Source organism: Ambystoma mexicanum, chromosome 1q (assembly GCF_040938575.1).
Source record: "Ambystoma mexicanum isolate Mex_15411 chromosome 1q, UKY_AmexF1_1, whole genome shotgun sequence".
NCBI lineage: Eukaryota > Metazoa > Chordata > Amphibia > Caudata > Ambystomatidae > Ambystoma > Ambystoma mexicanum.
This window is the reverse complement of record NC_090922.1, coordinates 24,411,868-24,439,753: the sequence shown is the minus strand read 5'-3', so window position 1 is coordinate 24,439,753 and position 27,886 is coordinate 24,411,868. Positions and strand designations below refer to the sequence as shown.

Below are 27,886 nucleotides of genomic sequence, written 5' to 3'. Positions count from 1 at the left end.
TCTCTAGATAGCATCCAGTTTGGAGGAGCACAAGTTGGAATTGTAACTAGTTTGATAATGTCTCATAGTATGTTTCACATTAGTTAAAGCTAAATCTTTCTTATACCATCTTTACTAAACACGTTTCATTAAAACCACTGGAATGATGGATCACTGTCTGGTCAGAAAACACAAGCGTGAACACCCTCCCAGGTCACTTAAAACCCCCCTTGTATATTTATAATACTCTTCCTTAAAACCATGTCAGTCAAACTGTAGGGCCAATTACCTTGTGATCATTGCTCTCCTTAGGATGATTTACACTATGTCTCCATCATTACATAAACTCGTTAGTGATCCAGTTTGGGATAATGGTACGTTTATTAATGAAAATCCACATAAAGTACCCGTCAGCATAGTGCCGAATTACATCCTTTGTTCTATTAGTCATTACATATTCCGCATTTACCTTGAATTCTTTATTTGCATATAAGGATGTCACTTTTTCTCATAACAAAAGACGCTTAGTCTGAGGTATTCTTCCTTTTAATTACCCATGAAAATGATTCGTATTTCGAAAAGACCTGAAAGGAAATATTTGTTCAGGTGTCCATTCGCTAAATTCCCTGAAAAATAACGAATCTTCAGGATGGGGATGGAAAAACCTCAATTAAAACGTACCCGTATTTGCGGTGGTACTGCTGCTATGGTATGTTATGTCATTTGGCATGTATATAGCGCTCTCTATATGATTGGTATGACCTCAAAGCACTTGTGGGTTGAATGCCCTCGGGGACCGTAGTCCAGGTCAGTTGAGAGAAGAGGGAGTCATAAGGTGCTTAGGTGCACTCAATGTGTGGGCAGCCAATGCGATTGCCTGGTGGTAGCTGTATCCTGAGAGATCAGCTGAATGTATGCTGGATTCTGGCTGTGTTAGGACTGTGTAGGATGCTTATGTGTGCAGCTAGGCTGATTCTTCGTGGGGTATAGCTGCGTTCTAGCAGGGTGTTACGGTGTTCATGGAGAATTGTTCATTTGTGAGCGACTAGGCCGAATTGGTCGAGGGGTGTAGCTGTGCTCTATTGTGTGTTGGTGTAGAGTAGCGTTTAAGAATAGTGATAGGAGAGATGAGTGTCTGGAGTGAATCTTTTATACTTACGAGTCAACTGTTCCGGATTACATTTACGCGTTTTGCGATAGCTGTGCTCAGAGGAGATGGCACTGGAGGCATCTAGGCATCAGTAGTAGACTCAGGAAGCGGATAGTCAGCAGTCCTATCTAGCGCACGCAGGACGCTCAGGTTGTCATCTACGGTGACCAGTTCTTGATTGTGTCATGGTGACTTTATTAGTCGTTTCCAGTGGTGGATGTGGTGGGAAGTATCCTTCCTATATGATATTCCGCACTAGTAGAATATGTTTCAAAATATATGAAAAAGAATTTCATATACATGTATTTTGAGATATCCGCTAGGTGTGTTCACTAACGTCTACTGAGTCTAATGAATGAGTGAGCATCCATTCCAACATACCCGCAATTACGGAGGAATCGTTTTAATGCAGCAGCAGCATTCCACGTGTGCAGGAATCCGCCACAGCTGGTTGTCTTCTTCTTGCTGATAGATTTTATCCATCAGCGGTGTGATGTTGTTGAATCCCAAGTTCGTGTCACGTGGAAAGGGACACAGGGCTCATGGGAAGTGTTGGGGCAGGAGAGGAAGGGAAGTCAGTTAGAATGGAGTTATAGGGAAATAAAGAAGCACATTCCATCCCTCCTCCTGTGTCCGCCTCTTTCTAAACGCATGCTACAGTGAGGGAGGCCATGTGGGTTGTTGGTATTGGGTCGACCACTCGGAGTCGGATTCAACAATCAGTGATTTTGAACTTATATGGGAGGCGTCACGGCTGCAGTGACATCATCACGTTGCATGCTTATGACGTCATTTGTTTACAAATGCCGACCACCTGCATTTTGCATCCCTACTTTGTTACTGATGCTAGGATTCGTTCTCTGTTGCATAGTCAAGCGGCCAGACAGTGTTCAACACATTCCCATATTGCACTTGCAAATCCTAGCTGTACGGTGCGTTAGTACTGGGGAGAAGGCGAATTGTACTACACTGAAACCACATTGAATGTTTGAAGCTTGTTATTATGAATTATATTTAACATATATTTTTGTACAAAAGATAATTATACTACCTGATTATTGTACTTGCTATTGTGGGGTATTTATACACCCTTTGTGTCAATCTATATTTGTGATGAGGGCCTCAGTGTCTCTGAGCACTCTCAAAAATAAAAACCCCAATAAGTATGCATGATACCTGGATCCCATGATCTGTAGTATCTGTCCTAAGTTAATACACAATTCATACGGTATCCAAATCTCAGTGTTAGGATTACTCACATAAGTAGCCATTCAATTTCCAAAGACATTACATTTGAGAAGACACCATGATATATCCATCTAAAAATAAACACTCATACTACAAAGTTGTCCAAGGATCATGATTTGAGTCATTCGCCATATTGGTTATTAAAGTTCAGGAAGAGGTCCATTAGATCACAGAAAGACCCGCATATCGTCATATTCAGACCAAGTGCTGTGCTTCTTAATTTACAAATAAGCTTTGCTTCTTCCCTTCTCAAAGTCAGTTCCGGTCTTCTAATCTCTCTTCTTGCCGGATATGCTTAATTCCAATGAATTTGATTTTATATTTACTGTCCATCTAGTAGTTGGTAGCTCAGTGTTCTTGCAGTTGAAGTCTCTTGTCCGTTGCATGTGACATGTTCATATGTGCCCTGATTCTGTATCTCAATTCACGTATCGTAGACCCCCACATATAATTTATTAAATGCACATATCACAATTTAAATTACATATTTAGTCATACAGTTAATAAAATCCTGCTTATCATTAGTTGTGAAGGTTCTGACATTACACATGGAATAGTTCATGCATTTGAAAAAGCCCCTTATTCTGCTACCTTATTTTGGCCACTGTCAGCATGAAAGTGTAGTCTTACAGTGTCAAGGCTGGCATGTACTGTGGACAATGCATCAAGACAGTATTTTACAAATGCAGTGGGGGCAGTCATCATTAAAATGTAGTGGAAGCACTGGCATATATTCTGGGCAAAGCACCACAAAATTGCAGTATAGAAGTAAAGCAGGAATACAAAATGTGCTTCAAAAGTCTATTGTGCACTGTTGGTGACATGGCATTTAGTAGATTTGTTACTTGTGTTATCCCGCAGAACGAATTCTAAATTATATAGCTTTTTATAAATTTCCTCTTGGAGATTGGGATGAAAATGTACGATTTCAACTCATGATTTTATAGAAATTCCCAGAAAGAGAACACCCTCTAAAATCTCAGTTGGTTAGGTGGGGGTCCCTTGCTACGCTTGGTCTCTCTCTTAAAATCAATAACTCGCTCATAGATCTCAAGGCACAAATAGATGCGCTGAGAGATGAGGGTAACACTGCACTACTGTTGCTCCTTGATCTCTCAGCAGCATTCGACTTGGTCGACTATAAGATTCTTTGTAACCACTTAGACTCTGGAGCCCACTTCTCCCAAGAGGCAGTTGACTGGATTCAGTCCTTCCTCAATAACAGAACAATGCAAGTCTTCTCCCCTCTAGAGGCTGCAGACCCTATGCCCATTGCTTGTGGTGTGGCCCAAGACTCCTGTGTTTCTCCAACCCTGTACAACATTTTCACAAAGCCCCTTTTCGATGATCTTGATGGCATGGGTATCACCTACACAAATTATGCTGATGATACACAGATCCTCATCCCACTGACGGGGGATTATGACAAGGATTTGGCCTTTGTAAATAGAGTGTACCTCATCATCCAGGCATGGATGGCCTCACACGGCCTATGCCTGAATGATGACAAAACGGAACTCCTCATACTAGGCACTACTTCTAATCTTAACAAACTAGGCCAGAACTATTCCTCGTTCAAAATTGATAATAATATCATTGCTGTGGCTAAGGAGGTTAAAACCCTTGGCTTTCATCTAGATTCCACACTAACCTTTACAAAACACGTAAATGCTATGGCTTCTGCTACCTCCTACACTTGTAAATTAATCAGAGCAGCCAAACCTTTCCTCTCACCCAACAACTGCATTATCCTAGCTAGAGCCGTGATCTTGTCCAAGCTGAACTATTTTAATGCTCTCTATGTAGGTAGTAATAAATACATCATGAACAAGATTCAAATCCTGCAAAACAATGCCTTAAGAGCAGCCTTAAGTCGCCAGAAGAAAGCCCACATCTCAGATATCAGAAGATCCGTCAACTGGCTGTCCACGAAAGACAAGATCTTCCTTAAATCAGTTTCTTTGACTAACAAATGTCTCCTCCAATCCGCCCCTCAATACCTCATAGCGAGATTCACTAGACAAGCATCTTGCCACCCTTTGGGAATGGCCAACTCCAACCTTCTACTGGTGCCCAGATTTAAACACACTATGACTGGTGGGAGCAGCTTTCCAGTCAAAGCAGCACAGCATTGGAACTCCCTCCCTCCCTCCTTAAGGGAAGACCTTCCTTACTTACAATTCAGATCCAACCTCATCCACTGGATCATGGATCATGACAACTAACTCATATCTCTATGATCTCCTATGCTTCCACTTATACATTCCGCTATAGCATGAAACATGCACATTTTAACTATTGTATGTAAATATAATTTATTGGATTTTGTTTAATGTTGATGATGTGTCCAGCACTGTAACCATAGCTGTACTTTATTTGCTGTGCCTTGTGTAACCTAAGCTCTACAACCCTGCGCCCTGCTACCTCCGGGTTAGGCGCGCATTACAAATAATAAAACAAACAAAAACAAAACAAAACAAAAATAACTGGGAAAAATCCACAGCTGAAACAGCCCTTGACTAATTTTGAATGGAGGTACCCTCTCGGGAGTTGCCCCTCCATCCCGGGCACAAAATGCTGCCTCTGCCAGTGAGAAAACGGATACCAATGCTGCCAGTGAGAAAAGGGATACCTTATTTTGGACATGAAGGGATACTTTTGGGGTACCCCTGTCTTAAGAGCCATTAGGACCCTAAGGGCAGAGCACACTAAACAGAGCCACAATCTGTCAGGATTTGGATTCAGCCTAGCTAGAAGGGAAACAAAGTCCAACACACAGAGAAGCCACCAAAAGGTACTGGAGGCTACACCGTAAAGTAAAAAAAAAGTGGGCTTTCTAGCTTACGGTCCCCCTAACTTAATTTGAATGAATACATGTTTGATTTATAATGTTGCACATGTAGAAGAAACATGCGATCTGTGTCAAATGGCAGGCCCATCGCAAGCAGCAGCACTCACTTTCTGGCATTCTTCAGTTTTATGTTTCCAGGAACGGCGATTTGAAATGGGCAAGGATTAAAAGAAAACCTCTTACCATCACTGTGTATCTGAAGCCTACACCAACAGAAAGCATTTCCTCCATTGATGTAGAGGGCACAGCACCTCCCACTCCACATGTGAGTAGTGTCTAGTATTTAGGTAAAAAGGTAAATAGTATTGAGGAAAATATAAGTGCCACTAAATTGCATTGAAAATCTCTCAGTTGTCATATTTTACTCTGTAGGCAAACAAATTCAAATTGCTTAGATAGATTATGACTTTCACTCCCTTGGCAGCAGGTGTACATGGATGGTAATGGCCCACTAGCCCGAGCCATGGTAGGCCTGAGCAAGCAACGACCTCAGTGAGGTCTGTGTGTCGTTAACGGCCATGTCTGCCCACCCGCAAAGGGGGTGAAAGCCATTCACACCCCAGCGTTTATGCGGGGTGCAAATGTTTTTTTCCCCTTGGATGATTCGCACTGCTTGCGCAGCCAATCTCCCAAAGGGCGGCTGCGATCAGAAGGAGCACAGGGACCGGAGCTGGTCCTGCAGGTAAGTTGGGAGGTGGGAAAGGGGTGGAGATGAGGTTTAGTTTGTTTTGTGGGTGGGAAGGAGGTGGGGAGGAAACAGGGAGAGGGTCCCTGTTGCCTTGGGTGGCTGAAACATCAGCCGGAGAATGCATATTCTTGCCCCACTTTTGCAGCAACTTGGCTTCCCTGGGGAAAACAGCTAACCACAAGGAGGGAGCAGGGGAGAAGTCGCAGTAAAATGGAAAAAGACTGTAAAATAACAGACAGCAAAGCAGGGGAATGGATGACCAAAACCAGCAGAGCAAAGCAGGGGAATGGATGACAAAAACAAGCAGGGGAATGAATGACAAAAACAAGCAGGGGAATGGATGACAAAAACGAGCAGGGGAAAGCAGGGGATTGGATGACAAAAACGAGCAGAGGAAAGCAGGGGAATGGATGACAAAAAAGAGCAGTGCAAAGCAGGGGAACGGATGATAAAAACGAGCAGGGCAAAGCAGGGGAATGGATGACAAAAACAAGTAGGGCAAAGCAGGGGGATGGATGACAAAAAACAAGCAGGGAAAAGCAGGGGAATGGATGACAACAAACGAGCAGGGCAAAGCAGGGGAATGGATGACAAACACAAGTAGGGCAAAGCAGGGGAATGGATGACAAAAACAAGCAGGGGAACGGATGACAAAAACGAGCAGGACAAAGAAGTGGAATGGCTGACAAGAACGAGCAGGGGAAAGCAGGGGAATGGATGACAAAAATGAACAGAGGAAAGCAAGGGAATGGATGACAAGAAAAACGGGTCTAAGATACGTGAATTGAGATACAGAATCAGGGAACATATGAACATGTCACATGCAACGGACAAGAGACTTCCACTGCAAGAACACTGAGCTACCAACTACCAGATGGACAGTAAATATAAAATTAAATTCATTGGAATTAAGCATATCTGGCAAGAAGAGAGATTAGGAGACCGGGAACTGACTTTGAAAAGGGAAGAAGCAAAGCTTATTTGTAAATTAAGAAGCACAGCTATTGGTCTGAACATGACGATTTGCGGGTCTTTCTGTGATCTAATGGACCTCTTCCTGAACTTTAATAACCAATATGGCGAATGACTCAAATCATGATCCTTGCACAACTTTGTATTATGAGTGTTTATTTTTACATGGATATTTCATGGTGTCTTCTCAAACGTAATGTCTTTTGAAATTGAATGGCTACTTATGTGAGTAATCCTGACACTGAGGTTTGGATACTGTATGCATTGTGCATTAATTTAGGACAGATACTACAGGGGAATGGATGACAAAAACAAGCAGGGCAAAGCAGGGGAATGGATAACAAAAAACGAGCAGGCGAAAGCAGGGGAATGGATGACAAAAACAATCAGGGCAAAGCAGGGAATGGATAACAAAAAACGAGCAGGGGAAAGCAGGGGAATGGATGACAAAACAAGCAGGACAAAGCAAGGGAACGGGTGACAAAGACAAGCAGGACAAAGAAGTGGAATGGATGACAGAACCGAGCAGGGGAAAGCAGGGGAATGGATGACAAAAATGAGCAGAGGAAAACAAGGGAATGGATGACAAAAAATTAGCAATGCAAAGCAGAGGAACAGATGACAAAAACAAGCAGGGCAAAGCAGGGGAATGGATGATAAAAACAAGCAAGGCAAAGCAGGGGAATGGATGACAAACAACGAGCAGTGCAAAGCAGGGGAACGGTTGACAACAACGAGCAGGGAAAAGCAGGGGAATGAATGACAAAAACAAGCAGGGGAATGGATGACAAAAATCGAGCAGGGTGTAGAGGAGGTCCCAGACATGGCCTGCACCCCTGCCCCTCGTTTCGAGGTACCAGGAGAGTACTCACCAAGGTATGTGATGTATGAGGAGCAGATGAACCAACAAAAAGCTGCACTCGGACTCTGCCCAGTGTACGTCAGAAGATCCATACCTGTTGAAGCGCCCATAACCAGACAGCCTTGGGCAGTACGATACCATATTGGACAGCCGTACCAGCCGCTGAGACGAAATGAAGAGTACCTACAAACGGTCCATGAAGAGACCCAAAGAGCCTTAATGGAAGGCCAGTGGAAATGACACAAGGGCCTGGACAGACTCGCGAATTAACGAAAACAGCTATCGAAGATAGCACGCTAGTGCGAGTAGCTATGGAAATAAATGTAATGGACACAGGAAAGAGACAATGTTAAAACATAAGGAAACGTGGTTATGAGACAAGATGGAAGCAATCAACCAGTTAAACGCGTGTAAAGAGGCTTGGAATGCAAGAAGCTAAGAATGCTTAGTAGAAGAATAGAGCGGCAAGCGCCAACTATATCTACCTCAATAAGGCACGCTATACAAGTGCGACTCCATTTTGTAAAGCAGAAATGTACCCAGGCTGCCAGAGGCCTAACAGGCCAAGTTTCATAAACCTAGCCAGAGTCAAGAGAAGGAGCGGAATCGAAACTCAACAAAAAGCGGCTCATGCCTAGGAAATCAAGGTCATCCAGAGAAAGGGAGGAGAGCGTCAGCTAACAAGACTCAAACTTCAGAACATACCAGCCTGCCCCATGAAGGTCAAGATAAGGGGGGGCCCATGCAGGTGGCGAGGCCGAAACAGAATTAAATACACTAAAAGCTGGAAACTGAAGCAGATTCATGGTGAACTAACACGTGATCAGCCAGGCGCAAAGAGGTACCACCGCCTGATGTCACCCAGAACCCGAGGATGCCATAACATTTCCTGATAAGAGGCTACAGTTTCGAAGCCATACCCAGCCAACTAATTGACACATAGCCCAAGATACTGATTGATGGAAGGGAGGCAGGGTGAAACTTGGGACACCAGGCACCTGGGTGTCGATTCTGCAGTAAAAGTAGAGATTTATGTCTAGGGGTGTAACAGCCCAATCAAAATGAATCAAGTTATCTAGGGTCCTATATATCGTAGAACCAATGAGACGTCGTATTTGTAGTGACGTCTATCACGTGTGATGTAGAGGGAGGGGCGTAAACGCCCACCCGATAAGAATTATCCACTCTGCATGCTCTATTATCATATACAGATATTGCACCTATACTTAAGTTACCTTTCCTAACCAATTATATTGCATGTCAAGTTTTTGTAGAATTAGGCGTCAATGATGACGTATTTTATGCATAGAGGTTGCTGTTCAACTGAAGTTCGAGGAAGTCAGAGCGAGACAGGTGGTCGCAACAATGCTGATTCCCAACTGCTTCCCTGTTTGATGTACTTGTCATTAAACGGACTTCCCTTTGCCAAACTACTGAGTCCTCATTATTGAGTCGTGTTGGAGTAAGTGAATCCTGCACCCCCATCCCTCACGTGGTGCAGCTATCTTGTCTTACAAGTAATAGAGGGTGAGCACTGACCTATGGGCCCGTCAGGGGATATCTTGTCCTCTTTTACACTTGGTATTATGAGGATGGTTTTGGCCATCGATTATGGATTATTGATTAATATAGTTATAAGACACATATAGACCGATGGCACGAAGTAACTGTAGGCCTTCGGCAATATCACAAGTCCTTTCGACATTCCGGCTGAGTAGGCTGAGAATCTTCCCGTGGACAATGATAGAGTAAGTCCATAAAAATCTGCAGTGGGTCTGAAGGAACCCGCCTTTCCAAGCATAACCCTTCTCATTCACACGGGCAGCCAATCGAACGAAAAACCACAAGAGGCTGAAGAGGAAGGGTGGTGATCCTGAAGCTCCAGAGAGGTAAAGATCCGATAGGTGAGTAAAACAACAAACTCGTTACTTTGGCAAATGTCTTGTAGGCATTAGAACAAGCAAGGGAAAGGTAACGGAGGGTGGCAGAGGAAAAAATAAAATAGTTAGAAGTAGAGAAGACTTTATATATATATATAAGGGGTTAATAACTCGAGTATAAGAGAGAAAAACGTAAGGATACCGGGAGGGGCACCCGAGAGAAAAACGTAAAGATACCGGGGGGCACCCGAGAGAAAAACGTAAGGATACCGGGTGGGCACCCGAGAGAAAAACATAAAGATACTGGGGGGCACCCGAGAGAAAAACATAAAGATACCTGGGGTACCCAAGAGAAAAACGTAAGGATACCGGGGGAGCACCTGAGAGAAAAACATAAAGATACCGGTGGGGGCACCCAAGAGAAAAACGTAAAGAGACCGGGTGGGGGCACCTGAGAGAAAAAGGTAAGGATACCGGGGGGCACCCGAGAGAAAAACATAAAGATACCGGGGGCACCCGAGAGAAAAACATAAGGCTACCGGGGGGGCACCTGAGAGAAAAAAGTAAGGATTCGCCTTGTTCCTATGATGACAGCGGTTAGAAGAAACGTGAACTCAGAGCCCATATAATAAGGGACAATTAGACTACGATGACGTTTAAAGACGCATTAAAGGAGTTTGTTTAAACTCCATGACAGGGTATTGATTAGAAGGCAGGTATATGTATCTAGTCTGTCAAGTGTCTGTCCTATGTGTTCTGTTGTATGCTGAATGTAAGAGAACTGTATTGTTGATTGTGTGAGATGAAATTTGATTTTACACGATTCTGTGAAGAAGAGGGAATCACCAATGAATTGATGGTTTTGAGTTAATTGATAGTATACATTTTAGCGGGAAAAGATTGGATTGGAGCTTGCGTATCCGGTGCTCGCTCATACTAGTAGAAGGATAACAAACTGTATAAACATTATTGGTAACGGAATTGAAATGGAGGAGGTGGAGGAGGTCACCCCACTTGCGCACCTATGCAAGCAACTACCTAAGCATGCACCTAAATTAAAAAGTATGGCACAGATTAAGGGCACTGCCAGGGAGACGGCAAGGTGGAAATGCCACCCCAGCAGTAGACAGGAGAGCTATGGGGAAGGAAAAGGAAGACTGTGCATTCCAATTCCCGCTGCTAGAAAAGGGGGGAGCAAGACCACAATATATTCCCTGGCCACACATGGACCGAGAGAACCTAAAAAATAAGCTTCCAATGCTGACATCGGGAGCCGGGAAATTGATACATGAGTTAGAGAAAATGACGGGGGTGTCACCTTAGCTATAGGGGACATTAATGGCCTCCTAATTGCCATACTTGGTGAAAGAGCGGACGATGTATGGAAACGGGCAGGCTACCCTAGGGTAACCCTAATTAACACCTCCCATGACGGAGCGCCATTTAATAATTGTAGAGCATCAGTGTGGAAAGCGCTGCGAATGCTATATCCAGACACTTCTGATATGGAGGCTATAATGGCTCAGAAAATGAAAGAGTCAGAGGATTCGTTGATTTATATCCAGAATTTTCAAGACGCGTGGGTGCTCGAAACACATGAGTCTTGGACAAAATCTATCCCTGTATTCTACCATATATTATGCCAAGGGTTGCCTGAGCCAGTGCAAAAACAGCTCAAGAAATTGGTAGGAATAGAAGCTAAACCATGGGCTGAAGTACAGTTGACAATTGCACATTACTGTAGATTGTTGCAAGAAAAGAATCAGAAAAAGGAAGCAACTCGTAAGGGTGAGGAGGCGAAGCTGGTGCAAAAGAAATTCTCAAAGTATGCTCTCGAGGGAGCCATGCTGACAAGCCAGCTGAACTGCACGCACATCAAGCGACTAACCCATCGCTGAATAATCCGGGTAGTGCTAGATTTTACCCGAGGGGAAGGGGTTTTGAAGGAAGAGGATGGCAGAGTAATCGGGGTGGGTTTCGAGGTAACCAGGGAGGCTTTCAGAATAATCAAGGTGGCTTTCAGAACTTGCAGATGGGCAGTCCAGCTATGCCAGATGGACAGATGGCCCAACCACCGCCAGTGTGTTGGCTGTGTGGAATGACAGGACATGTGGCGTGCATGTGCGGAAGCCAAGGCATGTGGCAAAACGGCCAAGGAATTGGAACAGGCATGGTGAATCAGCCTGCCATCCCATACCAGGGCAGTGCCCAAAATCACACAGTGCAGCAGGAGGTGTCAGGCGGGGACTCTGATGTGTTCTATCCTATCAGTGACACCAGACCCTAATAGGGAACCTAGGGTGAATATTGTCATAGGGGGTAAAGAATATTCCTTCTTAGTTGACACGTGTGCAACGCACTCGTGCATAAGAGAAAGCAAGTTTTCCCTGTCCGGCGAAGCCATAGATACTCAGAGTTACACGGGAGCTCACAGTAGAGTTCCCTTTACGGACGCGATCCCAGTCTCCGTGGGAGAGCGCAAAATGAATGTACCCTTATTATATTCACGCCAGACCCCAGTAAACATCCTGGGTCGGGACTTAATGACTAAGTTGAATATGACTATCTCGTTTACCGAGAATGGTATAGTGTGCTCCACTCCAGGAATGCATTATTCGAACGTGTGCGAAATGATCAGAGCATACTCCGGACGTATAGCCATGAGGGCTATACTGTTAGAGCCAGAAGTCTTCGCATATGGCGTGCGGGTGCTCATGGCGGGATTGCCAGGCCTCGCTGATAGAACTATGAGGACACCTGAGGAGTTTCATTTCAGACCAAGAATACCTATGCAAGAAGAAGAGGGACAAGTATTTCCCTTAATGATACAATCTGCCGCAGTGCGAGGGAAAGTGGTATTGGTCGAAGGATATGATGGCGAAGGCAGACAATGGTGTGCGAGCATCGCCATCGAAGAAGGGTATCGAGTGCCTGACGTCACTGATGACGTTTTGTTCAAAGAACACCCTGACCTAGAAGAGACAAGGGTGGAAGTGAGTCTCATATTTTGGGTCAAAATTATCAAACGGGAGGTGCCCCAGGGAATGATGCTGGCACTGATACGTCCAGAATACTTCGAAGATGACATGGCCCAAGTGCCTGTCACAGTATGGACTACAGGGCCCTATGATGTAGGCCTCCTGAAGGGGGCAGGTGAAGTGAAAATTAAACTGAAACCAGGAGCAATTTTACCAAGAGCACGACAGGATCCAATGTCCAGAGATGCAGATGAAGCGATTGCAAAGACAATTCCGCCATGATGGAGCAGGGCATCCTAGTGATGTCAGAATCACCTTGCAACACAGTGATTTACCCTGTCAAAAAATCAAAAGGAGGGTCTTGGCGTTTAATCCAAGATTTAAGAGCATTAAATGATATAGTTGAAGCTGAGTTCCCTCTAGTCCCTAATCCAGCCACAATTCTATGCAAAATATTTCACGGTGATTGACTTGAAAAATGCGTTTTTCTCAATCCCGTTGCACTGTGACTCACAAGACCTGACGTCATTTACTTTCAGGCAAATGCGCCTGAAAAGCACAAGGCTGCCACAGGGGTACTGTGAGTCTCTATCCATTTTCAACAGAGTCCTGCAGATGGACCTAAGCAATGTTGCAGTAGACAGCGTTGTTTTGCAGTATGTGGATGACATTCTGATCTGCAGCATCACTGAGGAACAATGCAGGCGCGACTCTGTCCAGCTATTGACTATCCTGGCTGAGAAAGGATATAAAGTTGACAAGGAAAAGCTACAATACTGTCAACAAGAGGTGCTGTACATAGGACAGCTAATCTCACACGAAGGGAAAAAGGTAACCCCAGAAAGGGCTGAAGCTATCATGAACACGACTAAACCGCTCACGATAAAACAAATGCAAAGCTTCTTAGGCCTGTGCAATTATGTCAGAGCATGGGTCTTCGACAACAGCTCGTATACCAAGCCCTTGCTTCAGGCCCTAAAGAAGGCCCAGGCGACAAGGGAAAAAATCGAAAGGACTGAGGCAATAGAAAAGGGGTTTGCAGAACTTAAGGGGGCGATTTGTAAGGCCCCAGTTCTCGGGATTCCTAATTATGCAAAGGAATTCTATCTATTCTCACACACCGATGGTAATCTTATGACGGCAGTGCTCGCGCAGCGAACCTCACTGGGGTACAAGCCCCTAGCATATTACAGCGGGAGTCTGGACCCAGTCATGAAGGGCCACTTCCCATGCAAACAAAATCTAGCTGCTGCCGCGTTCGCCATTGAAAAGGCGTCATCCATTGTGATGGGATGCTCCATGACATTGCATGTCGAGCACTCGCTGTTCGCCATACTAGAGAAGCCTAAGGGCACGCTAACCTCTCAGAGAGCATCCGCATATGAAGTAATTATCTCTAACCCATCGATCAAAATAGTGCGATGTAAAACTGTGAATCCAGCTACGTCCATATCTGAGCCTGTCACAGAGGGAGAACCTGTACATGACTGCGCAAATTATGAGGAATTCTATGATGAAATCCCCAGGGTAAAGGAAAATGCCCTGGCAGGTGGTGAGATCGTGTTTATTGACGGCTCATCAAGAATCGACCAAGAAGATGGACAAAGGTACACAGGCGTGGCCGTGATAAAACACCTAGCGAATGGAGAGTTCTAAGTACTCGTCAGCGCACAAATACCATCTCACTATTCTGCGCAAGCTGCAGAACTATTGGCGCTGATACTCACCATTGAGAATCATGCAGACCAGGAAATAACGGTGTACAGTGACTCTGCCTATGTGACATCTACCATGCACGCAGGCTTAGCGCGCTGGAAAAGGAGGGGCTACCACCGAGCGGACGGCATGCCAGTGCAACATGCAGCCTTATTGGACAGGTTGATAAAAGCACTACAACTACCAGTGGGCATAGCGGTCTTGAAATACACCGCCCACACCAAAGGGACAGATTTTGTGTCACGTGGAATTCATGAAGCGGACACGGAAGCCAAGCTCATGGCATCCAAGAGTGAAACACCCATGAGCGTATGATGGTAGCACAAGCCACACCCAAAGCCTATAGCAACATGGGGCAGACTCAGCTAATGGAGCTACAAGGGGAGGCACCTCAGGAGGAGAAGAATTTGTGGAAGCGTCGATGGTGTTCCTTAAACCCCTCTGACGGCTTGTGGAGGCAAGACAGTACTGGTAAACCAGTAATGCCTGTCGCCCTACTGAAAGTAACATTGGAGCAATTACACTACCCTATACATATGTCAAAAGAAAATCTCGCTGCAACGCTCGCAGAAGACTGGTCTACACCGAATTTGACAGAGCATGTTGCGTTCTTCATGGTGAACTGCATAATCTGCCAGCAATTCACCTCTGGGCACAAACTAAAAGTAGTAAGAGGAGTTATCCCCCGGCCAAATGGGCCATTCCAGCACTTGCATATCGACTACGTCTACATGATTCAAGTGTGCAACGGGTACAGGTATTTAATTGTGGTGGTGTGTCCATTCTCTAGATGGATAGAGGCAGGTCCCTGAGCACACCCAGACTCTACCTGTGCTGCCAAATTTCTAGTGAGGGAAGTGTTCCCAAGATGGGGTGTGTGCGATGTGATGAGGTCCAACAACAGGGCTCACTTTGTTAATGCAGTTTTTGAGCAGATCAGCTTGTTGCTTGGTATAAAGCACAAGTTCTCGTCGGCGTATCATCCGGAGGGAATGGCATATGGGAACGGCTCAACGGCTTCTTAAAGGAGAGGATAGCCAAGCTGAAACTCACATTAAAAAAGGGATGGTTGCACTGTCTACCACTGGCATTGTATGCACTTCGGAACCAACCAGGCTCCGACCATCATCTCACGCCGCACAAGATAGTCACAGGCAGAAGGATGAGGACCCCTCTTACCCCCGAGATAGAGCTAGATGTGATGCCCAGCCAACCAGTGAGGTCTTGGAGACAGAGATGCAGGACTACTTGAATTGTATGACATCCAGCGTCGCTGTCATTTCAGGCCAGCTGCAACGACAAAGAAAATAGTGCAGCACAGCACAAAATACAACAGGAAGTGCTGAAACAGACTCCGTGCAAAGTCTATGTGCGCCACCCGTCTTCCCTGGTGACGCTGTTCTCATAAGGAACTTTACAAAGAAGAAGTGGGATGAGCCACGATTCAATGGCCCTTTCATCGTGGAGGACTGCAGTCCTTCAGCCGTCAAAGTCCAGGGCAGAAGGACATGGCTCTTCCTGAATGACATTAAACCTTATATAGGAGAGAGCCCTCCAGCTGCATCCAACCACAAAGAAGCCACAGACAACGGGGAAGAACCTCGGCACGTGCAGACAAGATCTATGGAGAGGAAGAGCAGCAAAACAATGACAAAGAACTCCATTTTAATGTGTGACTTTTAAATAAGAACATTTCTCCAAACCATAGAAAGGTGATAAAGAACAATAATACGGACACTCTGTGCACCACAGTTACAGGATAAAGAAGAGAACTACATACACAAAGCCACAACAACGCTGACAAAACAAACTTTTGAAATAGCGTTACGCTAAAGCAGTATAAAGAATCAAGACTCTGATGGACTGAAAGAAAAAGAAAAAAAAAGACATTTCTTGAGAACGTAACACAGCATCCTGAAAGCAACCAGTGTCGAGACTTTATTTACAGAATTTATGGTATCTCCCAGCAGAGACCTCAAGTGGGATGTACTAACCTACTTCCAGCTGGTGATAATATCCTATCCATCACTCATAGGGAGAGGAACCACTGTTACAGACTTTATTCAGGATCCTGTCAACAAGAAAATAATCAGGCAACTGCTGACTTTCACCACGGAAGCCTTCGCCGAGCTACCTGAGCACAGTGAAAAGGACACAAATGCTTCCACCCCCAGCAGACATTGAAGAGCTCACCTACACCTCGTTCTTTCAAATAATCGAGAAATGCCCAGGACTCGTCGGGAGAACAACTGACACACGTACTTTCATCAAAGACCCAAGAAACCTAGCCCAGTTGAACCAGCTGTGGACTAAACTAAATCACCCCATAGTAGTCCACGCAGCAGGAAGGTGCAGAGACTGTGCAAATCAAACGAAAAGCCCATGACCAGGACCCAGCCAAACAGGTCAAATGTTCCTATCACCCGAGGACACCCGGCTGGCGCACAACATCCTGCTCAGACTAGTCACAGACTATCCGGAAATGGTGGGGAGGCCTGCAGATGTTGACACCGTCACCTTCCTTAGAAATCCAGCCAATGCCCCACATATGGGCACACTTCTCCACGGCATAATGCTCCAGGTGAAGCTATCTAACTTCCAGCAAGAATACCTTAGGAGGTTTCAGTGAGACTTTCCGCCGTGGGACAGTTCAGGGAGACAGAAAGACAGTGCTTTATCTTTTCATCGTGGAACAGTTCGTGGAGACAGAAAGACAGTGCTTTATCTTTTCATCGTGGGACTGATCGAGGACAGAGACACAGTTGTTCAATTTTCCGCCGCAGGACAGATCGAGGAGAGCAGAGACAAGAACTACACCATCCTATTTTTTCTTTTTACTTTTCCTCTATTTTTCCTTATTTTTATGTTTTATTTTTTCATGTTCACTTTCATTTTTATTTTTATTTTTATTTTTAATGCAGTTTATTTTTGTGTGATTTGTAGCAGTTCCATCTTTTCATTCCTTCGCATTGAACAGATCCAGCATGTCCTCTGGACCAAGGCAAATTCGAGGAATGCACTGGGTCTTTACCTACAGTAAATATGCATTATGAATGTGATGTACCAGAGTTGCTAGCCTAACACTTTTCCATAGTCTAGCACAGGAACTGTATTGTATACCCACGGATTACCGACAGCACCTGTAAGAGGGGCGACACATGAAAAGCACTCGTCACTTTAGTAGTAATGAACTCATGAGCTACGAGATCAGAGCAAGAAAAGGAATAAATAACTGACTATGGACTTGTTTGAAATGGGGGCACAGAACAGTAACTTGGTTTTACCACCAGCACAGGGGCACCCCCACTTCCCTGGAAGGAAATGCTGCCAGATGTCCTACAAGTCTATCATGTGTATATCCGTAGTAATTATCATTGTCTTTCTGTCATTGACTATCAGAACTGCTTTCTTTATTGGTGCGTGAAGTGTCCCAATCTTAGTGCACCCACCAGATAATTAACGTCTTGTGCCTACGATAGCACCCAGACCCTATATAGTTATCCCAGTCCCAAGAAAACCTGATGGTAAAGTCAATGAACTAAAATTAAATATAATTAGCAGTGATTCAGACACACTTGTGTTAACGAATGATGAGAAAAGCTGGAGACAGGGTCAGCACGGAATGAATGAAAATGCGGCACTGACCACTACACGCACCCACACACAGAATGCACACAGACAAGGGCAACTGTCTATGACTACAGGGCCTCCAATGAGGGCAGCAGAGAAGGGGAGACCACCTGCTGAACAATCAGTTCCAGAAAATAGCTGAAGCAACCAAGGAGAACCAAGTGAGAAACCAATGAAAGAGGGCATAGCAAAATCCCTCAAAAGAACAGAAGTAGCCACTAAGGAACTCACAGAGAAAACACAAGCACTGATAGATTATTTGTTCCCATTCATAGTAAGAGCAAAGAAACTGCACGAGGAACTAAAAAATAAAACTACACAGACTATAACGGCAAGCACGCCAGCTCGAACACTGCTAACAAGCACCAGACCTACGACACAGCCACGCGTTTGGGAGTTGGTGAGCCAGTGGCAGCCAGAGAACCTCAATTAAAAATTATGAAAGAAAAGGAAGAGAAACGCAAAACCTTCTTCTACCACTGCTATACAGCCAAGGCAGTCCGCTCTACCAAGATGCACAGAGTGGAAAAGCAGCACAAATGCTTTTAAGGACATAGTAATAGCAAACTACAGAAGAGCGCTGAGAATCAAGAGAAACCCACATGAAGATGACAATGAGCTCAACGATTACCTGGACAGCACAGCCCATCTTGGAAATAACATATGGTACCAGCACATGAAGGAAGTAGGACAAAGGCAGTCTGAAGGAGAATGCTTCGTCTGTGCTTCTTCTACCATACAGCATGGGAAAATCCAAGATCTCTGTGGCTTTAGAAATTGATGTACCCACAGCACACTGTATGTCACATATAGCAATGTGCAACTCCAGAGGACAATTTATGGGAAGAGACGCCTCGTTGATATGGGCCAAAGAAAAGGATTACCCGGATGAAGATGGCTACGTCCAGGACATTAAGACAAGAAACAGGGCGCACACAAGCAATCATGCGATCAGATATGAGAATCCTGACGTCAAAGGATCTGGAACACGTTGGGTAATAAACCCAAGATTGAACGTTCAAGGAAAAACTGCAGAGAGGCTCAAATCTGGAAGAACAGAGGCCAAATGCAGATTTGGGGAACAGTGGTTTCCCCAGATGGATGGGAAGAAGGAGTAGTAATCTGCTGAGCTTGGATGGTCTTTGGAGCCTGCCGAGAAGAAATAGAGAATTCGCAGAGGTTATGCAAACCTCTATGGCTGAAACTGGTAAAGCTGCTAACCTGGGTCGAAGTCAGAGGAGGACCCCTTCAGATAGTACCACTGGAAAGCCCAAAACTATGCTTCAGAAGTAATGGCATGAGGAAGATGGGAGAGAATGTAAACTGCGGACAAATCTTTGAAGCCCCAGGAATGACACAAGGAGCCACAGTTATTATGGACCATTAGTAGGCGGGTGGATCCAAAGCATACATAAGGCTGCCGAAAAACTGGGGAGGCATATGCAGATTGGTGAACAGACACGTTCCCGCGCTAGTGATCCCTAAGAATGACCTGTGTATTGACAGTTTCCCGAGGACAGATGCTCATCTAAGAAAAAGGAGATCTGCAGAACTGGTATCCAGGATAAAGAGAGAGAATTACTTTTCTACCAAATCAGAAGAAGCATTCCATGCAATCCCTTATGAGCACACACTGTTTAGCCTCACTTCAACAGTATTCACAACACTACTCCTGCCCCACGTCCAAGTTGGGGTAAATACGAAATGGTTACAGATAACCAGATGGGTGTTATTGCAGACCATCAATACCACTATAAAAGGATTTAACGCGATCAAAGAAGAACTGAGAGCAATCAGACTGATGACCCTCCAGAACAGATAGGTGCTTGACATGATAACTGCGATGGATGGAGGTGTTTGTGCAAAAATCAGAGAATCATGTTGCACATTTGTACCATTGCACGATGAAGAAAACGGAACCCTAACAGAAGCCCTAAGTATGTTGGCAAACTTAAAAAAACAGATGATTGATGAAAGTGATGAGGTGGACGACGACAGCTAGTTCGGAGCCCTATTCTCATGGGTCCCACAATGGATGGCGGATATATTCAAGTTTCTGGGAGCCTTGCTAGCAATGGTACTGCTAGGATGCTGTGTTATTAAGATAATCATCACACAGTGGCAGAAAACTGCGAAGAAAGCCATTGGGATGAAAATCATGGTCAATGTCGAACCAGGATCGAAGCCCAGAGGTTTGACTGATGAAGAAATAAGAGGCTTTGGGAAGGCTAGTGAATTTGCGCCAGAAGGAACAAAGTTCACATATCCTAAGAAACGAAGAAGGTATGAAGGAAAATGGATCTACTGCTAATGACATGGAACAACGATGAACATGTGAAAACAGCAGGGAGTTTGAAGGGGGTGATAAAAATATGGACTCCAAAGACTCACACATTCACACCATCATGTACAAACCCTGAAGACGATGAACATGACATGAAGAATCAAAGGGAATAAATGCAAAAGAGATTGCAGAAGTGGTTGATGAACCAACCAGAGGGGGGAGTGTAGAGGAGGTCCCAGACATGGCCTGCACCCCTGCCCCTCGTTTCGAGGTACCAGGAGAGTACTCACCAAGGTATGTGACGTATGGGGAGCAGATGAACCAACAAAGAGCTGCACTGGGACTCTGCCCAGTGTAAATCAGAATATCCATACCTGTTGAAGTGCCCATAACCAGACAGCCCTGGGCAGCACGATACCCTATTGGACAGCCGTACCAGCCGCTGAAACGAAATGAGAGTACCTACAAACGGTCCATGAAGAGACCCAAAGAGCCTTAATGGAAGGCCTGTGGAAATGACACAGTGGCCTGGACAGACTCGCAAATGAACGAAAACAGCTATCAAAGATAGCACGCTAGTGCGAGTAGCTATGGAAATAAATGTAATGGACACAGGAAAGAGACGATGTTAAAACGTAAGGAAACGTTGTTATGAGACAAGATGGAAGCAATCAGCCAGTTAAACGCATGTAAATAGGCTTGGAACGCAAGAAGCTTAGAAAACGACACTGCTTGCAATGCTTAGTAGAAGAATCGAGCGGCAAGCGCCAATTATATCTACCTCAATAAGGCACGCTATACAAGTGCGACTCCATTTTGTAAAGCAGAAATGTACCCAGGCTGCCAGAGGCCTAACAGGTCAAGTTTCATAAACCCAGCCAGAGTCAAGAGAAGGAGCGGAATCGAAGCTCAACAAAGAGCGGCTCATGCCTAGGAAATAGAGGTCATTCAGAGAAAGGGAGGAGGGCGTCAGCTAACAAGACTCAAACTTCAGAGCATACCAGCCTGCCCCATGAAGGTCAAGATTAGGGTGGCCCATGCGTGTTGCGAGGCCGAAACAGAATTAAATACACTAAAAGCTGGAAACTGAAGCAGATTCATGGTTAACTAACACGTGATCAGCCAGGTGCAAAGAGGTACCACCGCCTGATGTCACCCAGAACCCGAGGATGCCATAACTTTTCCTGATAAGAGGCTACAGTTTCGAAGCCATACCCAGCCAACTAATTGACACATAGCCCAAGATACTGACTAATGGAAGGGAGGCAGGGTGAAACTTGGGATACCAGGCACCTGGGTGTCCATTCTGCATGCTGCTAATTAAAAGTAGAGATTTATGTCTAGGGGTGTAACCTGCCCAATCAAAATGAACCAAGTTATCTAGGGTCTTATATATCATAGAACCAATGAGACATCGTATTTGTAGTGACGTCTATCACGTGTGATGTAGAGGGAGGGGCGTAGATGCCCACCCGATAAGAATGATCCACTGTGCATGCTCTATTATCATATACAGATATAGCACCTACACTTAAGTTACCTTTCCTAACCAATTATGTTGCATGTCGAGTTTTTGTAGAATTAGGCATCAATGATGACGTATTTTATGCATAAAGGTTGCTGTTCAACTGAAGTTCGAGGAAGTCGGAGCGAGACAGGTGGTCGCAACGATGCTGATTCCCAACTGCTTCCCTGTTTGATGTACTTGTCATTAAACGGACTTCCCTTTGCCAAACTACTGAGTGCTCATTATTGAGTCGTGTTGGAGTAAGTGAATTCTGCACTCCCATCCCTCACGTGGTGCAGCTATCTTGTCTTACAAGTACTAGAGGGTGAGCACTGACCAACGGGCCCGTCAGTGGATATCTTGTCCTCTTTTACAAGGGAAAAGCAGGGGAATGGATGACAAAAAACAAGGCGGGTAAAGCCGGGGAATGGATGACAAAAATGAGCAGGGCAAAGCAGGGGAATGGATGACAAAAAACGAGCAGGGGAAAGCAGGGGAATGGATGACAAAAAACGAGCAGGGGAAAGCAGGGGAATGGATGACAAAAAACAAGCAGAGGAAAGCAGGGGAATGGATGAGAAAAAATGACCAGAGGAAAGCAGAGGAATGGATGACAAAAACGAGCAGAGGGAAGCAGGGGAATGGATGACAACAATGTTCAGGGCAAAGCAGGGGAATAGATGACAAAAATGTGCAGGGGAATGGATGACAAAAAACAAGCAGGGCAAAGCAAGGGAATGGGTGGCAAAAAACGAGCAGGGGAAAGCAGGGGAATGGATGACATAAAAACAAGCAGAGGAAAGCAAGGGAATGGATGAAAAAAAACGAGCAGAAGAAAGCAGGGGAATGGATGACAAAAATGAGCAGGGGAAAGCCAGGGAATGGATGACAAAAATGAGCAGGGCAAAGCAGGGGAATGGATGATAAAAATTAGCAGGGCAAAGCAGGGGAATGGATGACAAAAAACGAGCAGTGCAGAGCAGGGGAACAGTTGACATAAACTAGCAGGGCAAAGTAGGGGAATGGATGACAAAAACAAGCAGGGCAAAGCAGGGGAATGGATGACAAAAAACGAGCAGGGAAAAGCTGGGGAATGGATGACAAAAACGAGGAGGGGGAAGCAGAGGAATGGATGACAAAAAACAAGGAGGGAAAGCCGAGGAATGGATGACAAAAACGAGCAGGGCAAAGCAGGGGAATGGATGATAAAAATTAGCAGGGCAAAGCAGGGGAATGGATGACAAAAAACGAGCAGTGCAGAGCAGGGGAACGGTTGACATAAACGAGCAGGGCAAAGCAGGGGAATGGATCACAAAAACAAGCAGGACAAAGCAGGGGAATGGATGATAAAAATGAGCAGGGCAAATTGATGACAAAAACGAGCAGGGGAATGGATGACAAAAAACAAGCAGGGGAAAGCAGGGGAATTGATGACAAAAAAAGAGCAGTGGAAAGCAGGGAAATGGATGACAAAAAACAAGCACGGCAAAGCAGGGGAATGGATGACAAAAGACAAGCAGGGGAATGGATGACAAAAAACGAGTAGGGCAATGAATGACAAAAAACAAGCAGAGGAAAGTAGGGGAATGGATGAGAAAAAATTTGCAGAGGAAAGCAAAGGAATGGATGACAAAAACAAACAGAGGAAAGCAGGAGAATGGATGACAACAACGTGCAGGGGAATGGATGACAAAAAATAATCAGGGCAAAGCAAGGGAATGGGTGGCAAAAAGCGAGCAGGGGAAAGCCAGGGAATGGATGACAAAAATGAGTAGGGCAAAGCAGGGGAATGGATGACAAAAACAAGCAGGGGAAAGGATGACAAAAAACGAACAGGGGAAAGCAGGGATAATAATGACGAAAAATGAGCAGGGAAAGCAGGGGAAGGGATGACAAAAACTAGCATGGAAAAGCAGGGGAATAGATTACTAAAAACGAGCAGGGGAATGGATGACAAAAATGAGCAGGGCAAAGCAGGGGAATGGATGACAAAAACAAGCAGGGACAAACAGGGCAATAGATGACTAAAAACGAGCAGGGGAAAACAGGGGAATGGATGAAAACAAATTAGCAGAAGAAAGCAGGGGAATGGACGACAAAATCGAGCAGAGGAAACTAGGGGAATGGATGACAAAAACAAGCACAGCAAAGCAGGGGAATGGATGACAAAATATTAGCAGAGGAAAACAGGGGAATGGATGACAAAAGTTTGCAGAGGAAAGCAGGGGAATGGATGACAAAAACAAGCAGGGGAATGGATGACAAAAAACAAGCAGAGGAAAGGAGGGGGATGGAAGACAAAAAATAAGCAGGTGAAAGCAGGGGAATGGACGACAACAACGAGCTGGGCAAAGCAGGGGAAGGGATGACAAAAACTAGCATGGAAAAGCAGGGGAATAGATTACTAAAAACGAGCAGGGGAAAGCAGGGGAATGGATGACAAAATTGAGCAGGGCAAAGCAGGGGAATGGATGACAAAAACGAGCAGGGGAAAACAGGGGAATGGATGAAAACAAATTAGCAGAAGAAAGCAGGGGAATGGACGACAAAATCAAGCAGAGGAAACTAGGGGAATGGATGACAAAAACAAGCACAGCAAAGCAGGGGAATGGATGACAAAATATTAGCAGAGGAAAACAGGGGAATGGATGACAAAAGTTTGCAGAGGAAAGCATGGGAATGGATGACAAAAACAAGCAGGGGAATGGATGACAAAAAACAAGCAGAGGAAAGCAGGGGAATGGAAGACAAAAAATAAGCAGGTGAAAGCAGGGGAATGGACGACAAAAAACAAGCAGGGCAATGAGGTGAGTGGAGGAAAGGAAGGGCAAGAAAGCAGGGCAAAGATTACGAAATGAAGGGGGGCCGCAGGGTCAAACGTACAACACCTACCTCATCAAGGCCAGAAAAAAGGTCCCCCTCTGATGGGCTCAGACCTTATATCACAGCCGGGCTCAGATTTAAAAGCACACAGTTCATTAATGTCCCCCTCTGCGGGGCTCAGACCTTACAGCCTACAGTTAATGAAGTTCCCCCTCTGCCGGGCTCAGACCTCTCATGTCACAGTTCAACACAAACTTGGACAGGGGTTCCCTTCCCAAGTTTACTGTACTTTTGGCTTTCCCACAATCGGGCTCGGACCCCTTTCGAAGACTTTCTAATGTGCATGGCGCTTCTACCAGACCACTGCAGGACCACTTCAACTCAATGTTCATGGTTACTTTTACCTAATTTGCTTTTGCTGTCTGTTTGTTTTATAACTCCAAAACAATGTACCTTTCACAGAGCCGTTTGAATGGGCCACTTCCTTTTGCCGTACCACTCCGTTACTTAGTATCTCTGATCTCACAGCTGCTTTTTACTTCAAAGTTCATCACCCACATGCATGCATCCTTCACTTGTGATATAATGTTGCTACTTCATTCACTTTAACACACATTGGTCTCTCAGGTCGCTTGCCAGCTCACCGGCTATGTGCGCTTCTTTCTTGTTTTGCTATTTTCAATTCACGAGTCAAGGTTAGTACCACTGGCTTGGCCTCACCTCCCCAACTCTGCCGTTAACCTGGGAGGGTCGCTGGCATCCCTCGAACACAATGCAATCTTCACTTATGGGATCTGGCCTTCTCCATATGTCGTTTGCAGTCCGTCAGAGGCAACGACCTCCAGTAGGGAACCCTTGGGCTTTTTGTCCCGCTACTCTAGTCTCTTGGTCCGTCGCTCAGCTCCAGTAGTTGTGCCCTCATCACAGACGTTCTGCTCGTGCTCTGCCTTGCTCAGAGTGTGCTGTTAGGTGATGCCTTTTATTCGTGTGAGGAGAGCTAACTGGTATCAGGTGTATGCACTTAATGTAAAGTTCCTGACTTTGCCTGACCCGTTTAATGGTACATGTCCAATATTATGTGGAAGGGTTATTCTGGTTGCTCTCAGTCATCCTCTTCCTCAGCCCAGTGTTTGTGAAAAAAGGGGGGGGTTGGGACTTCAGAAAATCCTATAAAATAGGATTGGGTAGATGGACAAAAAGGGGGGAATACCGCACCTCACCATCGGCTGCCCCACCCCCAGTCCCCAAAGACCCTGATCCTCCTGCACTGGTCCACCCCCAGGTTCTGGATCCAAAGGCAATGGCTGTGCCCTGGCCACCTGAGAGAGAGATCCCCAGGGACTAGTGGGTGAGACATAGGTAATACCCCTATTGAAAAAGCCATAATTGGAAGGTTCAACCTCGCTGCTACCCTTCCTCATGAAGGTCTTGGAAGGAGCGGTTACCCCTCAGTTGAGGGACCTTCTGGAAGGACAGAATGGCCTTCATTACAACACCGCCGCTAAACCATGGCGCTATTAGCAAATTGCGGTACCATACTTTTAGCACCAAGGTCCCTTTGCGGGTCCCTACTTTAATGGCTGGTCTAGACCAGCTGTTCAGGTCGGGTCCCGCAAATGGACCTCGTAGTAAGGCGATATGTGTTTAACGGCACCGCAGCCTTTTACGGCGCAGTTAAACACTTAGCGCCAGGGTCCTAATGAGGCCCAATATCTTGGATTGCTACCAGATGGGCTTCTGCCCGTTGATGGGCACTGAGTCGGTCTTGTGTCGGTACTCGATGACCTTACCAGGATCAGAGATGAAGGGGGCACGGCAGGTCTCATTTTATTGGACCTGTTGGCTGCCTTCGATACTATTGATCATGAGATTTTGATATCTAGGTTGAAGGAGGCAGGGCTTTCAAGGGCGGTTTGGACTGGTTTTGGGAATTTTTGGTTTTTCGTTATAAAATAGTTTCTGTTCTCCCGTATCGCTCGTCCCCGGTTGCAGCAACATTTAGGGTGCCACAAGGGTCAGCACTTTACCCTTTAATTTTGAACTTATATATTTGCCCTCTGATGCCACTTATTCATTCATTTGTTTCATGGTTTTCTCTTATGTGGACGACACCCAAATTTAGTTTGGACTACTACCGGGCCAGTCAGAAGTGGGTGGAAGATTAAAAAACTGCCTGGACTCCATACAGGGCTGGGTGGAGGCAAATTGGCTCAAACTGAATGGTGGGAAGACAAGAGGTCATGATCACCGGGCCACCGGAGGCGGCCAGTGACTGCACCCCAGTGTTTTTGCCAGCTTCGCTGGGCTCTTTGCCAGAGCCAGCCAAAATGGTCCAAGATTTTGGTGTTAAAATACTGAAATCTCTGTCCATGGAGGCTCAAGTTAATGCAGTGTGCGGCCCGGGTTTCTTAAACTCAAGCAGTTAAAGAATTTTCACCCCTTTTTGCCTGAAAAATTCCATGCTCAGATAGTGGCAGCATGTGTAAATAGGAGCATTGATTATTGCAATGCGATTTATTTGGCACAGCTGTCCTCTCTTTCAGTGCCTTCAAGTGTTGCAAAACACAGCAGTATATCTGGTGAAACACATTGCTTTTGGAATGGGGTAACCAGGGCACAGCAATCCCTCCACTGGTTGCCGATGCTTAGCCATTCCGGAGAAACTTCATTGCTATGCCCCAGGCCGGACTCTGAGATCTGCCAATGCAGCACTCCTGTACGTACCTAGATACAGAAAGGAGCTGCTGGGTGGAAGAGCCTTCACTGTGGCTGGGCCCAAACTTTGGAACTCTTTGCCTCTGCGGTAAAGAACCACTACCTATTTTGCAGCTTTTAGGCAAGGACTAAAAACCTTCCTCTTTCTGTGGGTGGGTTCCTCTCAGTTCTCTCCTTGGTATCTCCTGACAGTGCCATGATTGACTGATAGGTACGGGGTTGTTGTTGGTTGAATCAGGGCTAGCAATCTGACCATTGCTGCTCAGAAGTGGGGCAGTGGCAGATGTTGTGATGTACAGCTGTCTTGGCAGGGAATTGGGTGCGAGGGTGAAGATAGTGGGATTATATGTATCAGGATTATGCTCAGGTGATTCCTTCGGTGGAGGTAGCCCTTGGATGACTGGGATAAGAGGATAAGACTAGGTTTATGAATGGATGCCAGCAGATTGAATTGCTCAGTCTTTGGCGCTTTGCCTTGCTCTTGTAGTTTTTCTTGTGTGTATTTCATGGCTCGGGTTTTGGCTCAGACTGTCTGTTTGTAATTTTAGTAAACCAGTCAAAACAGCTATGCCATTGTTCTTATCTAAGGCTTTTCGCTGTTTT

At 45.4% G+C, this 27,886-nt stretch overlaps 1 protein-coding gene across 1 annotated transcript in view; it reads left to right on the top strand.

The window, feature by feature from the left end:
• LOC138520946 (uncharacterized) overlaps positions 1 to 27,886 on the top strand; it is a 274,098-nt gene that overhangs the window by 84,940 nt on the left and 161,272 nt on the right. Inside the window, exon 2 of the mRNA XM_069633397.1 lies at positions 5,353 to 5,493. Within this exon, the coding sequence (XP_069489498.1) occupies positions 5,353 to 5,493 (141 nt within the window). The remainder of the gene's footprint in view (positions 1 to 5,352; positions 5,494 to 27,886) is intronic.